Source organism: Equus quagga, chromosome 14 (genome assembly GCF_021613505.1).
Source record: "Equus quagga isolate Etosha38 chromosome 14, UCLA_HA_Equagga_1.0, whole genome shotgun sequence".
NCBI lineage: Eukaryota > Metazoa > Chordata > Mammalia > Perissodactyla > Equidae > Equus > Equus quagga.
The window spans coordinates 24,436,853-24,452,653 of record NC_060280.1 but is presented as its reverse complement, the minus strand read 5'-3'; the positions used below and the strand labels follow the sequence as shown (position 1 = coordinate 24,452,653).

Here is a 15,801-nt window from a genome sequence, read left to right as displayed (position 1 = left end):
ACCATCATCATCATCATCAGATCATTACGAAGAATAAGATAGAAATACATACTGGGAAAAAAGTAAAAGATCAGGAAATGGAGCTGCAAAACTTAAAGCAAATGATTAGTACATTCAGCAAACATCAATGGCATTATTAGAAGACAAATGTTGGAGGTAAATGAGTAATTAGAATTTTATAGAGAAGAGTTAATTTAAGCCAGGAATCATTTTCTATAATAATAAATATTACTAATTTAATAATAATAATACATTGAGTCCCTAAAAATTCCTGGTTCTGTTTTAAATTATTTATGTGCATTAATTTGTTTAATCTTCATAACAATCTTATGAGGTAAAGATAATAAAGCAAATTGTTCAGATTAACATAGATAATATGTGATCTGGATGAGATTCAATATTGGTCAGTATTTGTCCCCAACCGCTACAAATACCGCCTCTCTGTCTAACTGGCATCATTATTAGCATTACCATTGCTATCCTTTCACTACCATTTTCATTCCCAAACATTCTTGAGTTGTTTTAACTTCACAAAGTGAAATGTGATATACTTTCAGAACTTGCCATAAGCTGTATGAACAAATATGACCTTGGAAAACTCATGTCCAGAAGAAATTACAGATTCTTTTCTGCTTCTTTTATCTGCCCACCACTCAATCCTCCCCCAAAGAAAACCATGTTAAACTGCTGAACCATAAACTTTTTTTTTTGACATTGTATTAGATGCATAATTTCTCTTTCTCTTTCCTTCTTGGGATTTTTATTTTATTGCATACATTGACATGATAACAAATGCCAGCAATTGTGTCCTTTTAGGATTTCCAACTCCAAAAATGCCTGAAATAGGCAGAGAAGAGCATTTATGATTTAGAAACTAGAAAATGGTTCTTTCAGACTTTCGCTTAGACTGATTTGCCTTGTATATTCCTTCTCTGATACCAGAGAGGTAGGCTACAATAGGAAATTCCTTGGCCTGATTTCAGTGCTCTCAGACTAAGTCTGAGCTTACATCTAGACTAAAGTAAAAGAGATTCCCTACAAAGTCTAACCTAGCTCACCAGGGAAACTGGGCCAGACCTCATAGTATCAGAGCATACAGTTATCAAGCGTTTCTCCCTGTACGAAACTCTATTGAGGAAATATCAAGGAGAATTGTCAGGTGCCAGAGGGAGGGAACTATTTCTGAACGGAGATAAAGTAAGTATTTGAAATCTAGGTTTCCAAAAATGTCTATAAGTACAACAAAAGACTCAAGCTTTTCTTTGAACTCAACATTTTTCCTTATTGAAACAGTAAAATATTTGCATTTTGGCCTAGAAAAAAGGAGAAAATAAATTCTTATACTTCTTTTGTTTTAGGTCCCTAAGGTCTGCCTCTAACTTAAGAAAATGAAATACTGAATATGGTTCAGCTAAGCTTGCAAGGGAACTATTTTGGAGTTTATGGAAAAAGATCTTTACATAACAAAGGTCACGCTTTTGTTTTGCTTTGTCATGAGTGCATATCTCATGGTCCAGGGCCCATGTGGTGTGGGTCAATGAAGCGAGAAAGAGAAGAAACTAGAATAAGAGTCATGGTGGCATAGAATTCTGGATCTCTGTGCCTTATAGTAAGAGTCATAGAAAAGTCAATAAAACTAGAATTTAATATGGAATGAAAAGCACAAACCCATATTTTATAGACTTGTGCTTATAAATGCTTTCAGGTTTTATAGAAACAATAAAGAGCTTATAAAGTTGGTAATTACTTTGTAAATTATTAATCTCCTAACCTCAACTAATCAAGAGTCACTGCCAAGGATTTACCCTCTGCAGAGGAAGAGGAGGACTGCCAAGCAAGCAGTCACTTGACATGAATGTCAGAAACCAAGATTTGGTCCCATGGATTTGTTCGACTAGGGGAAGGTATATGTGGTTTGTGTTCATATTTATATTATAAAGTGTTTTATTTCTCCTTTTTCTTTTCTTCCACTATCCATGGAAAACTTGTTTATCAAATACATGTAGCAAAATAAATAAAAGAGGTAAATTATCCATTAAGTGATTATTTAATTTAGTCTGTTTTCTACGTACGTAACTCCGAAGTCAGCTGACACCACCTAAACATTTGATATTTTATTGATATTTGCATAAGCCTACAACACTCCTCAATGGAAAGTATAATCCCCAAACAAAACTTCTATAAATTTCTGCAGTCATGTATCACTCATCCAAAACATCTGTCTGTGGCAGGGTTTATTAAAAATTTAGATGAAAAACTGATTTCCACTAATAGAAATGCAAAAAAAAAAAGAACTGGTTATTAGACAAGTTTGATCCTACATTATTTACTGTCAGTCACAGTGCTAAGGAAAATTTCTCCCTGAAGTGTTTCTGAAGCTCCATTCCTCCTAGCAGAGACATATAGTCACTCTCTTTTACTCAAGCCCACGTCTAAAAAAATACGAAGTTTTTTTGGGAGACTGAATATAATTCCCGTGGCAATCTACTTTTCCTATAAGCTTTGCTTTTTGTTAGTTTGCTTATAAAAAATATAACAACTCGTTTATTTATTTATTCATTCAACAATATTTATTGAAAACTATAATGTGGCAGGCATGATGTTAGGTTTCCACTGATTATGGAATTTTGTCATTAGCATTTATGAGAAAAACTGATCCGAAAAAGGATGGAAGGGGTATGTCAAAGTCTCCTAGAATGTGTTTACTAAGTGCATATTCCTTTTAAATTCCTCCTTATTAAGCTACACCACGTTTTCAACGGCTGCAGTGCAATGCAGGAGTGTTAGTGCTGGAACATGGTCAATATTCACAGAAGTGTGGCAGGATAGAATTAACGCTGAGAACCATGAGGCTATATATTTAAGACAAACATCCCATATTACACGCTAGGAGAACAAGTTTCCTAGGTGATAATCTGTATTTTCACAATGAAAGACAGACTATAAGCAACAATGGCTTGAGTCAACTTTAATCATTAGTCTTAACAGCCAAGCGCAACGTCTCTGACTGAGACAAATTCTTCTGTAAATGTTAAACAGCTTAGAACTGATAGAGTGCAAAGTGGCTTTTTCTATATGTGACATGGCAGTGTGAAAACATCTATTGTGCGATTTAACACAAAAATCCAAGTGGCAGCAATTTGTGAAGAAGTCTTCTACTAAATGTAGAAGAGGCAAGCAAAATAAATCTGAAACTCCAACAAAGAACTTCCTGCTAAACATGTATATTCAAAACTTTGTGCAACTGGGTAACAGGCCCTAGATTGGAAATACGTCTCATGTCTGTTATTCACAAGGTATGGAGATTGATGGTTACATTCAACAGGAAACACGGCACCACCTTTGGAATCCAAATGTCTACAAGAACGTTTTTACAAATAATGTGGAAAACAACTATATGGTTATTAGGAGGAAGGAGAGTAATAAGACACAATTTAGGTATAAACTGAAAAATTTGGCACTATTTTTAAAGCAATCACGGTATATTTTTAATATGATTCTTAAAGAACCCTCTTACTCTTCAGCCCACACAAAAATATTATAATCAAGATCATAATTTACCATTTAGTTAGATGTCAGTGCATCAGTTAAATACTTATTTTCCCAGTTTAAACAAATACAATTAATTTCAGAAAGGAAAAGCTTTTTTTTTTTTTGCAATACTATTAGGAAATTCATCAATATTTATTAGGCAGCAGTAAAACATATACATATATAGACACGTGTACATAATGGATTATTTTTTCTATATTAAGAAAATAAGAGCTTTTAATTTTCTGCCTCTTCATAATATTTCTCTATCATCTACAGTCAATATAAACAGGTGATATTCAGTGTATGTGTGCTTGTGCCTCAGTGGTTCTTATCCAACTAAGAGCTAGAAAGTGAGTACTTTTGTGTCACTGAAAGAAATTTCCAGCACCATTTTGTGCAGTGATCCCTTATTTTTTCTGAACTTAGCTCAGTATATCCATATTCAACTAGTTAGACAGATGCAATGAAACATCTCCCTACATCACACGCTCTTTGTTATCAGGAACCAGGCCCCATCCGTCTCTGCATCTCTGGTGCTTAGCACAAAGCTAGGCTCACATTAGTCATTCCATGTGTGTTTGTTAAACAAATAAATAAGGGAAAACTGCACAGAATGATGAGAGAAATACTTTCAGTGATGCAGTGGTACTCACTCTTCCTGTTCTCTTGCCTTATTCTGTGACTTCTCAATTCTGTAGTTGAGACTAAGAGATATACATAATTTTTTTTAAAAAAAGCCTAAAAAATACTAACGTCAGCAATGTGGTTTGTAATACTCAGGTGTAGATACTGAAGCACTAGAATATAAAAAGTTTTTTTTTTTTTTAGAAGAAGGAAGATTCCCATTGTAAGCATGACTCTCAGGGCTGTGGGTTAATATTTTTCCTTGATTGTTTTCTTTCACTTTTACTCATAACTGCGCATAGAGTGAGCTTATATTCAATGTTTGTCCCCATATAAGGGAAGGGTACTTTTCCAGGGTGACTGGGAGGAGCATTCTTTGGACTGGGAGGGGACAACAGGGTAGCATGGCCAGCCTCTTGGCTCTCGGGCTCCCTCTGTTGTTGTGCAAAAGGGAAAGCAGCACCTCTCTTTGAGGCCACTTGTGAGTCTCAGAGGAAGTCTGTTTCTAGAGGATGTTTTGCTCCCGCCCTCTGTTCCAGCCATGGGGCTCTACAGGCCTGAGGAGTTTGCTTTAGCTGCTGTAGCACTTCCTTGCATCTGCTTCCTCTACAGCCTGAAAAGTAAAATGATGGTGAAAACCCATCATCAAAACCTTTTTTCTCTCTTACTCAAGTGATCTTTATCTGTTTTATGTGGTTTCCTTCAGGCTGAGGTTACATCCTTTTGGAAAGCTTATTTGCTGAACATTTCTGAGATTCTCAAATGCTTAGGGCCATCACAGCACTGCTGGATCCTCTTAAGCACATGAGGACTTGGACGTTGTAGGGATTGTTCCCAATTTCACCAGTCAACCTCAAAGCCATCTGCTCAGGTTTCTGCTTAGGGTATAGTTTCTCCTATTGAGAGCTGATGAGTACAGTTTTTTAGGGTTTTTATTTCTTGTTGGATTAAGGTTTGTTATTCACCTTTACTGCATTGACCCCCACCATACAATTTCTAATCTCATTGCCCTCAGTCGTTTGACTACACCCACCTTTTTCTAGGATACTTGAGATTTCTGTGTCACCTAGTATTGTTGAAAATGTTATCTCTAGGTTTTTAGTCTACTGTTTTTGGTAATGGTTTGTTAATTTGGCATTCATGACAGGTTTGTTAAGATTGGAATCTATACTGATGCTATGTGTGGAGAATGATCATGTCACTGGGTCTCTGTAGATTTATTTTAGAAAATTATGTAATGAAGAAAATACAGAAAAGGGTGTTTCTTTAAAAAAATAACTTTCTGCCCCAGTGTCTGTTTTCCCCAATCATCTATCAGAATTGAACTATGCCATAACCTGTCCACTGCCTGTGAAGGTCCCTACACTATTCTGCTTACCTCAATCAGGTGTCTTCAGGCCTGTGTGGTCTATCTTGTGTGAGCTTTGTATGAATTTGCAGAGAGTTCCTCTCCCTTTATCGTTATTACTCTCCAGGGATTATGCTTTGTGAATTTCCTGATAACCTTCATCTACCACCTCTCCTCTGCTCCAGCGTATGCTGAAGTCTCTCTACTTGGTTGCTCACTACAGGCCAGGAAAGTCCATATTCCAGCAGATCATTGGCTAAACTGTCAATGCTGCTGAAGGCAACTTTCTCCACCATCAACTACTAGTACATATTAGCCTTCCATTTAGAGTGCTTACCATCTCCCTAGAGAAAGCTAATCCTCATCCCAGTCATGCCCAAGGGATGGCAACATATTCTTTTTTCCCAAAAAATTTTTCTCCTACTTTTAAATCTCTGAATTTCAGGTGTTACATGATTTATATTGTAGAGTCAGCACAGCAAACATGTGTGTTCCATTTATAGGACTCAGGGATGCTCTTATTCCAAAGTGTAATATTGGTCATAGCTGTTGTGTTTCTTTAATTTTTAATGTTTAAAGATATTCAAAACTATTATTCATCTAAAAAGTATTGAGTGATACCTATGATCTCAAATAACACAATCCCAAGTCATAACATCATTCATATGTATCCATGTTTTTTTTTAGTTTTTGTCTGCTTTGAGATTTACTTGAAATCATAGATGATACTAGTATATTGGGAAAAATAAAAGGGTATAACTGAAGATCCTCTTCCTTGTCAGGTCTGAGACAAGTCATTTATGGCAAGCTGTGACATGGTTAATTACAACATAGAGGTGCCTTATGTTTTAAGTTATGGGTTATAGGCAGGCTATACCACAAAACTAATGGTAGGTACCCAATCATAGGTCCATATGAAGAAGGAGATTGAAACCCTCAACGGGCTAGCATTTACACCCAAAAATCAGAAACAACAATAAACTCCTAATTACCTAATCAGGTACTCTCTCATCAGAGTTTAGGTCCCAAAAACATCTTGCATAGCCTCTTACGAATCTCCTTAGTCTTAATGGAATAGATAATCGGGTTGAGCAGTGGAGGCACAAAGAGATACACTAGGGACATGAATTTGTGCACATACTCAGGGGCATGCTTCCCAAATCGATGAACCATGGACACACTAACCATGGGCACATAGAAGATGAGCACAGCACAGATGTGTGACACACACGTGTTGAGTGTTTTAAGCCTTTCCTCCTGGGAGGCAATGGCCAGAACAGTGCGCAGTATGAGTGCATAGGAGAGGAAAATGAGCATTGAGTCTAAACCAAAGGCAGAGATGACAACGAACAGGCCATACATGCTGTTGATGGTGCTATCTCCACAGGGCAGGCGGATCAGGTCTGGGTGCAAGCAATAAGAATGAGTCAGCACATGGGCTTTACAAAAGGGCAGCCTCTTCAGAAGGAAAGGCAGTGGGAAGACCATGCAGAAGCTGCGGATGATGATGGATATGTCCATGTGAGCCACATGGATATCAGTGAGCACTGTAGAATAATGCAAGGGGTGACAGATGGCCACATAACGATCAAAACTCATGGCCAGCAGGATCCCAGACTCTGTCCAGGAGAAAAAATGGATGAAGAACATCTGGGTCAGGCAGACATCAAAGGCAATCTCTGGGGCATGAAAGCACAAGGCAGCCAGGACAGTGGGAAGTGTAGAAAACGACACGCCCAAATCATTGACAGACAATAGAGACAGGAAGTAGTACATTGGCTGGTGCAAGCTCTGCTCTTCCTTTATGATGAAGAGAATTAGGATGTTGCCCAGGATGGAAATAGCATAAAGCAGCAAGAGGAGGGCAGCTAAACAGTGCTCCAGGCCTTCCACCTCTGGGAAGCCTGATAGTGTGAAGCTGGTAGTGCTTGAGATGTTAGCCCTGTAACTTCCCATGGAGGTCTCTGAGTGGCTTTTGGGAAAAGACAACCAAAGTCAGATCAGATACTGGAAGACGTAAAGATCAAGAGTGGTCACTATCCTCAAGATGGAAGAGAAAATTATACTTAGATTTCATCTCAAAGATCATGAAAGGGTCAGGAAGGAGCACATTAGGGGTCATTGGGTACATCTCAGGCCTTCCGTATTCTGACCATATCCACAGATGGGTCTTGGGCTCTAAATCCTTCCCTACAAAAATCTTTTGACACTTTTTTTTTTTTTTTTGCACCTTATTCTTTACTCTTCCTGTCTCTGTATTCTTTACAGAAAGATTCAAATCTTCTTCCAATGGCAGAAAGTGATTTTGCCCTTTCTTTCTACTAATTTTTAGCTACTATTTTCTTCAAGAAGTGAGGTACAGTATGTCCTCCACGAATTCTTTTGAAATTCTCTCTACTTACCAATCTGTGCCCTCTTATAAAAGTGATGAAATTTATCTGAATTCTGAGCTGTGCCTCTTCTCTTGCCTGTAATCAGGCGTCGTCCCAGCTTCTCATTCTCTGTTGCTTGAGTTCTTCACTTATTCACTGAGAGACCAAAATCTCATGATCCTCTCTGCCTGGTTGCTCTTGGTGTTTCTCTCTTGCATGTTCGCCTGTTTTTTTCCCCTCTGTTTAGATTAAAAATTCTCAAACTGTGCTGTATGTTAGATCCACCTGAGGAGCTTAAAAAACTCGGCCTGGACCACAGTCAAAGCAATTAAATCAGAATCTCTGGCAGGGGGACTCAAGAATCAGTATTTTTTGAACTTCCCAGGCAATTCTATTAGGCAGCCAAGTTTGATAGTTAGGAGTTTAGGTCACTCTTATCAGTTCCAGGTATGTCCCACCCCACACCAAGTGCTTCCTTATGGAGGATCAATTTCAGGATCTAATATCATAGGAAACAAACAAACAACAACAACAATAAAAACCCTCGTTATTGTCCTCATGTATTCTTCTAATAATCATTCATTTCTGTGCTCTTTTTCATAAATAACATTTTCAAAATTATTTTCTACTCATAATGTCAGTCTTCTTTCTCATCTGTGAGTCAGTTATTTCAAATTATGTCTCTAGCTCAGACTTCTCTTCTAGTTATATACTCAAGCATCCAACTCACTATTGGACTATTAATTGTAACAGCTCATAAGCATCTCAAACACAACAAATGCAAAGTTAAACTTTTTGTTAATCACCATATTTGAACCTCTGCAATATTATCACCTCATAAAAATCCATCACCATCTATCCCTGTGCTTAACCCAGAAAAACCTAGGTGGCATCTCTGTCCCTCTCCCATTCCCAGATTTAGTTAACATATTAGCACCTTTGCAAAATATACTTAACATTGACTCTCTTCTCTGTCTCACTTCTAACTGTAATCCACCCCTCAGCATTTTTAACCAGGATCTCTGCAGGACCTTCCCTGCTGATTGACCATTTTAGTGTCATGCTCCTCTCTAATCCATTCTCCACAAAGCAGCCAAACTACTTATTTATGTTATAGTAAAATGATGTTACCTTCCTACTGAAAATATTCCAATGGCTTCTCTTACCTTTCGAAATAAGAATTCAAACATCCTCACTATGGCATACAGCAGCATCAGCAGTACATCCTGGGAACTCATCATCTTCCAATTGCTCTAATCACTCATTAATTCTCTGCTCATGGTCGTACGTACCTGTTACACATCCTCACACATCTTTTTCTTCATGACTCTTTTCACTTTAGAATTACAGTGAATTATTATACATCTGTTTATTTGATTAGTATCTTTCTCTCCCATTAAATTATAAGTTCCCATAATTGTCTGTCCTCATTGCTTAGCCCTCATTTTGTCCTCAATGCTTGGCCAAGTAACTGGGATTAGAGGCCTGGACTAGGTCTCAGAGATTACTAGTTCTAGTTCTAATTTATAAATATTAATTTAATAGATAAATAAAATATCAGAGGAAGGAGGTATTCTTTGCTACACATTTTTAAGCATAAAATGAATTTAGATAGGTTAAATAACTCTCCTAACATCAAATAGCTGAGTTTTAATCTCAGCTCTACCATATATCAGCTGTGAATTTAGTTTATTTCTTCAGACCTTATATTCATGTCTGTAGTGTAGGAAAAAAAAACTCAGAGGAAAACATTTAAAATTTCAGGACCCTGGTGCAAGATATGTACTGTAAATGAGAACCAATAAAGTGGTAATGAAGAGGGATATTTAAAGGCTGAGCTTCCTGATCTTCTTTCCATACTGTCTTCCCACTTTCAGTTTCCCAAACAAAGTCTCTCTTCTTTTGCCTTTTAGCCACAGCCCAGTGAGCATATTAGAGTATGAGTTACCCATACTGAACAATTCAGACTGCACAAAAGCTTCAGAAGATGCCTACCTAGGTCTATACATGTTGGGAACCTCACAATAAAGCTGTAAGAATGAGGCCAGGATAGTGGAATTTCAAGCACCAAGAGGTACAGATGGGGAGTATGGGTTTGGGGACAGAAGTGGAGTGCAGGAAAAATCTCTAAATTTCAATCACAGACAACCTCTCCTACTTCAAATATTTGTACTGTAATCACTTCAGAAGTTTGAAGTTATGAATGAGGTTCCTACAGACCTCTGGGAGGGAAGAGCTGAAGACCCAACTTACCTCCCCAGGGCAGCCATGGTGGATTGGAGGAGAGATGTAGGTAAAGTGTCTACTAGGGAGAAACACTTAAGACTCTGCACACTCTGCACACAACATTCGTGCCAGCCTCCACCCCCTCCCTGCCCTGAGCTCTATAAAGTTTCCTCTTCAGAGTCCCCTGGGCCCAGTAAGTCTCAGGGCTCAGACAGGTGGCTGGGGCAGCAGGTGTGCAAAAAGTCTTGAGTGGATGGTTCTTCTGTACCCTGGCATTTCTTGCACTTAGAAGTTTCAGAGAACTTAAGAGTTAGAACTGTGTTGTCCTTTATTTTATAGAAGAAGAATTGAGGCCCAGAATAAACCCATTCAGTAAGTTAAACGGCTGAATTGAATCCCAGATCCTCTGACTCTCACTGACTCCTAGATTAAGGCTATTTCTAATAAGCATGCCTCAACCCAAATAGAGCTCATGAAGCAAAATGGCATAAACACTAAGAGCCTAATTATTGACAGTCAGCAAATAGAGTGATGATCCTGATTTGCCTTGAATTTTACTGGTTTCAACATTGAAAAACCTGAACTGGAGAAAACCCCTCGGTTGCTGCAAACTGGAACAGTTTGTCACCCTATGTTCAGATCTGGGTTTAAAACCATCTCCTTCCCTGTCTAAGCGAATATCCTTAAGAAAATTATTTAATTTGTTCAAGTTCCAAACACCTCATTTGTAACATTGGAGCACAAATGCCCATTGATCCATGTGAATATGAAACTCAGTATCACCTAGTAAGTGCTTATGGAATAAGAGCTGTTGTAATGACTTGCCAATTTTTCATCTGCCAAAAAAGAATTTGAGTAGAAGATGGGCGAGCCAGTTGGCTCTGGGGGCTCTGAGGGCCGTGAGAACAGGTTGATTCCTAGACACTAAATCAAAGTTCTTAAAATTAGGGGAGTCTTTGGGTCATTTTGCATCACACCCAAAATTTGTGATGAAGAATTAGAGATTCTAGCAGAGAAAAGCCTTGCTGACCTGCACAGAAAATTGTTTACAGTTAGAAATTGAATACAGTTATCCTGATGCAGACCCCAGAGTCTATCTCCACTGCCTATGCTGTCTCTTATTACCAAGGTTTGGAAAAGAGGAAAATAGAGAATAACCGATATTTGTTGAGCACCTACCAAGTATCTGGGACCATCTTAGGTTCTTTGATATAGGTTAGCTCATTTAATCATCAGAGGAAAGCTGATGAATACATTTCATTATGCTAAAATCGGTACGGGATTTTTCAGCAGGCTGACTAAGCATACAGAGTAGAGCATCAGAGAAAACACTAAAACAGGACACAGGTAGATAGAGAGATAGACAGAGTGATAGATAGATAGGCAAATAAATAGATTAGATATATAGATTAGATAGAAAGATGGATAGATAATAGATAGACAGGCAAATATTTCCAGATAAATTTTATTAGACATTTTTTAAAACATTGTAGGGAAGCAAAATCTGCTACCTCAAAATGTATCTCTTTGCCGTGATTATTCTTAAGAACAAAAGACTCAAGAAGAAACTTTGACCTTACCCCTACTGCCTAAACAAATATAAGATAAAAAATCTGTTCCAGGAAGGAAATATCATCATAGATACTAATAGTGTAACACAAACTAGGTGTGGTAGACAGGGAGGAACCTAGCAAGGCCCATTTGATCGAAGTCCTCTCCATGTGCCATTGTCTCTGCAAGGCATGGCATGTGTTTGTTTACCAAACATTTGCTTTTCCATCTCCATGTGAATTGCCTTCTTCTCCCTTGAAGTCCTAAACCACTACCCCCAACATCCTCTCTTGTCTTTAGTTGAAGATGGTATTTAATGTACTGGCTTCCATCATTTATTCAAGTTGTTTGGTTTTCCTGTGTTTTTCCCATCTACATATGTTATTAAACTTGTTTGATTTTCTCCTGTTATTCTGTCTCATATCAATTTAATTCTTAGACTAGCCAGAAGAATCTACAAGAGTAGAAGAAAATTCCTTCCTCTCCTCCAACATCAGTCTTCCTTACAGGAAAATTAGAACTTTATTAGATTTCACTATACCTTTTTTAGGGATTAATTTTTTAGCTTGTTTTTAAATTTGTATAGAGAAACATCAAAGTTCCTCAGGCATTAATGTCTCTAAAGGGCTTGTTAGCATTTGCTTGTAGTGTCTGTGTTTGTGTATATGTATGTGTGTGTGCGCAAATGTATCTATCAGAGTGAGGAAAGAGTATACGAGGGAAAGTGCCCCGAATTTCTTAGAAATTGGAAAAACAGAACCGCTTTCTTAGAACTATTCATTAAGTCAGTTTCAAGAGATCAGAAGAGAGAAATAAAAAACATTTTATTAAAAATATTGATTTTCATGGGCTGGCCCCGTGGCCGAGTGGTTACGTTCGCGCGCTCCGCTGCAGGCGGCCCAGTGTTTCGTTAGTTCGAATCCTGGGCGCGGACATGGCACTGCTCATCAGACCACGCTGAGGCAGCGTCCCACATGCCACAACTAGAAGAACCCACAACGAAGAATACACAACTATGTACCGGGTGGCTTTGGGGAGAAAAAGGAAAAAATAAAATCTTTAAAAAAAAAAATATATTGATTTTCAGAAATTTAAGATTTGATCAATTTAACCTAATTAAAGTATAGGGTATGAAAAATAGTTACTATCTATTGACCATCTACTACATGTCATTAACTTACTAGTATCTTCGTATGCATTATTCAATATTCATGGAAGCCTATCAGTTATAAGTTTTGTCTACTTTTTACAGATGAGACATCTGAGATTCAGGGACTTTACGGCACTTGCCAAGACTATATAAATATTGCAGGAGTCAAGATTCCAGTCCAGACAGAAAATCATAATCATAAACAAATATACTACACACACACACACACAATCACCAATTGGTTGGAAGAAGAGCTTAAAGCAGAGAAAAGAAGAGGCTTGAAGGACAGCATCAATCAAGCAGTTATAAGGAGATGACACAATTGGCCCACTAAGCACCAGGGACTAATGGCCTAATGTGTTAGGGTCTTTTTGGAGATATCCATCAGAAATTAAGACACGAAACTTTCAGATTTCATAATTCTACTCCTTTGCCTCTTATTCCCTGTTCAAGAAGAAATGTAATTGTGGTGTCTCCTACCACGTAGAATGTGCTGGTTAAACTGAGAAGAGAATTTATGCCCATATAATAATTCTATTTCATATTGTAAATGATACCATTATGCACCTATGCCATTGTCTTGGTTAGTGTGAGTCCATTCCTAAGTGAAGGAACCACACTGAGGGATGTGCTGAGGTACAAAAATGGACAGGACACGCCTTCTCTCTGCTTTCACAGTGATCAGGACAATAGACTGCACAAATAATTTCATGCATTAATCTGCTTCAGAAAAGAAATTTAGAGTGCTATGAATAGGAATGATTTGAAAGAGGGGACCTAAAATAATCTAAAATTACACTGAGACTTGAAGAATGAATTAGAAATGTTCAGGGAAAGAGAGAAGAGAACTTAATAAATAAGTGTTGGACTTACGAACTCTACTTGCAGAAATATTTTTATATCCTTTCAATTCTAACTCCAACTATCTTTCTATTTAATTTACTTCTTTCCAGTTCTAGTCACTCTCTAGATAAAAATATCAACATGTGAATCTTAGATAATTCCAGTAGAATCTTAACTGATTTCCCACATTATTCAGTCCTCTTTCAATCCACTTTCCAAATTACAGAAATATTTTTAAAGTAATATCTCATCATATCATTTCCATTTCTATTATTATTATGTCTAAACTTTAATATGGCCCAGAGGACCCTGTGTGATATGACAACTGTCTTTCTTTCAAACTTTATCTTGAGCCATTTCCCCTTTATTCTTTCTCTTGCAATCATAATGATATTTCATTTCCTTGAATATGCAAAGTTTGGTCCTTCCTCAGGCCTTTACAAATGCTATTTCCCATGTTTTGGAAGCTTTTCCCCACTCACCTTCCCTTCATCTCACTAGCTCCTTATCTACCAACTATTATCTTAACCTGCCTTTTGGAAGATTCCGTAACCTCCTAGCTTCCTAAATGCTTATATAACATTCTCCCTTGATCTTTTCTTGCACCTTGCAGAGCTGTGATTAAGTGATTTAATGTAAACAATAAGTTATTCATTCCATGCCTCTCTCATACATTAATATGTAAGTTCCATGAAAGATGAGTCTACGTCATTCTTATTCTTTAATATATTCAGGGTATTCAGCACAATGTTTAGCAATAGTAAGCATATAACTAATATTTTTGCCGTAATAAACACCATCAACATAACAGCATCAGTATCATTTCCATAAGTTTCTGCTAAATTGGTTAGCATGTTATTTAACGAATCACATATGAAGGTACACATGACATATAGACAGCTATTCAAATGATGCTTTTTTGTCAATGTATCTAGATACCTTTGGGCCCCATAGTACCATCTTGCAGAATGGACAACACTTGGGTCATCAATCAATTGTTCCAAATCTAAACTGTCTTTTATTCTTGGCTAGAATCTTGGTGAAATATCTGATTCACTTTTCCACCTTAATTAATTAATGTGAGCTAGAGAAATTGGTGGCCCTCCAGGCTGTGATAGATGCCTCTTCTCTGGGCTAGCACAGATGTTAATCATGGCATCTTATCTCACTGGATTGTAACTGTTTCCCTTCAGTAATAATATTCAAATCTACTTATTGAGTGTTTTATGTGTTGACCAACTCCATTAATTCATTTGAACCTTACAACAGTCTTATGAAACAGATACTCTTACTATCTATATTTTACACATAAGGAAACTGAGTCACAGTGAGTTAAATAATTTTTACAAAACACAAAACATATAAGTGATAGAACTAGCCTTTGAATCTTGGTACTGTAGGGGAGGAAGAACTATTCCCTCATCCTCCTAGGTTCTTCTTACTGGTAAAAGAATTAAAATCACATAATACAGAATAACAGGAAAAAAATCATTCAAGATTAGTAATGCGTATATATGGGAGTAACCCAAGAACATTGAGTAACGCTAAAATAGCCAAAGCCACCACCTTAAATACTACCTTCAGCTAAAGAGAAAGGAGGATATTGGGGGCAGTGGTTTGGGACTTCAAAGAGGAGGAAGGCAATTCACATGGAGATGGAAAAGTAAATGGTAAACAAATGGTTGCCATGCCTTGCACAGACATTGCGACATGGAGAGCATTTTGATCAAATAGACTTCACTAGGTTCCTCCTTGTCTACCACACCTAGTTCATGTTATACTATAGTTATGTATGGTATTAGCCCCTTCCTGAAACAGATTTTTTATCTTATATTTGTTTAGGCAGTAGGGGTAAGGTCAAAGTTTCTTCTTGAGTCTTTTGTTCTTAAAAACAATTGAGCCAAAGAGATACATTTTGAGGTAGTAAATCCTGCTCCTCTACACCGGTGTCTGAGAATTTCATGGGTGTATGGGGAACACTCCCCTGACCTGCCCACACACACACACAGTGAAATTGGTACCAGACTTTTAAGGTGCTTAGCACAGTGTATAGTACAAGAAAGCTTCTCTACCAAGACTGCAGAAAGGAGACGAAACAGCTTTGCATAGAAATTAAAACATAGTATCCAATTTAATAAACATCTTCCTAAATT

The 15,801-nt window shown here is 37.5% G+C and overlaps 1 protein-coding gene across 1 annotated transcript; it reads right to left on the bottom strand.

Moving 5' to 3' along the window:
• Window positions 1–6,517: 6,517 nt before the first annotated feature.
• Window positions 6,518–7,462, bottom strand: LOC124225358 (olfactory receptor 51I2-like). The gene has a single exon (XM_046637980.1). It carries the CDS (start codon window positions 7,460–7,462, stop codon window positions 6,518–6,520), a length of 945 nt encoding a protein of 314 aa, XP_046493936.1.
• Window positions 7,463–15,801: the final 8,339 nt, after the last annotated feature.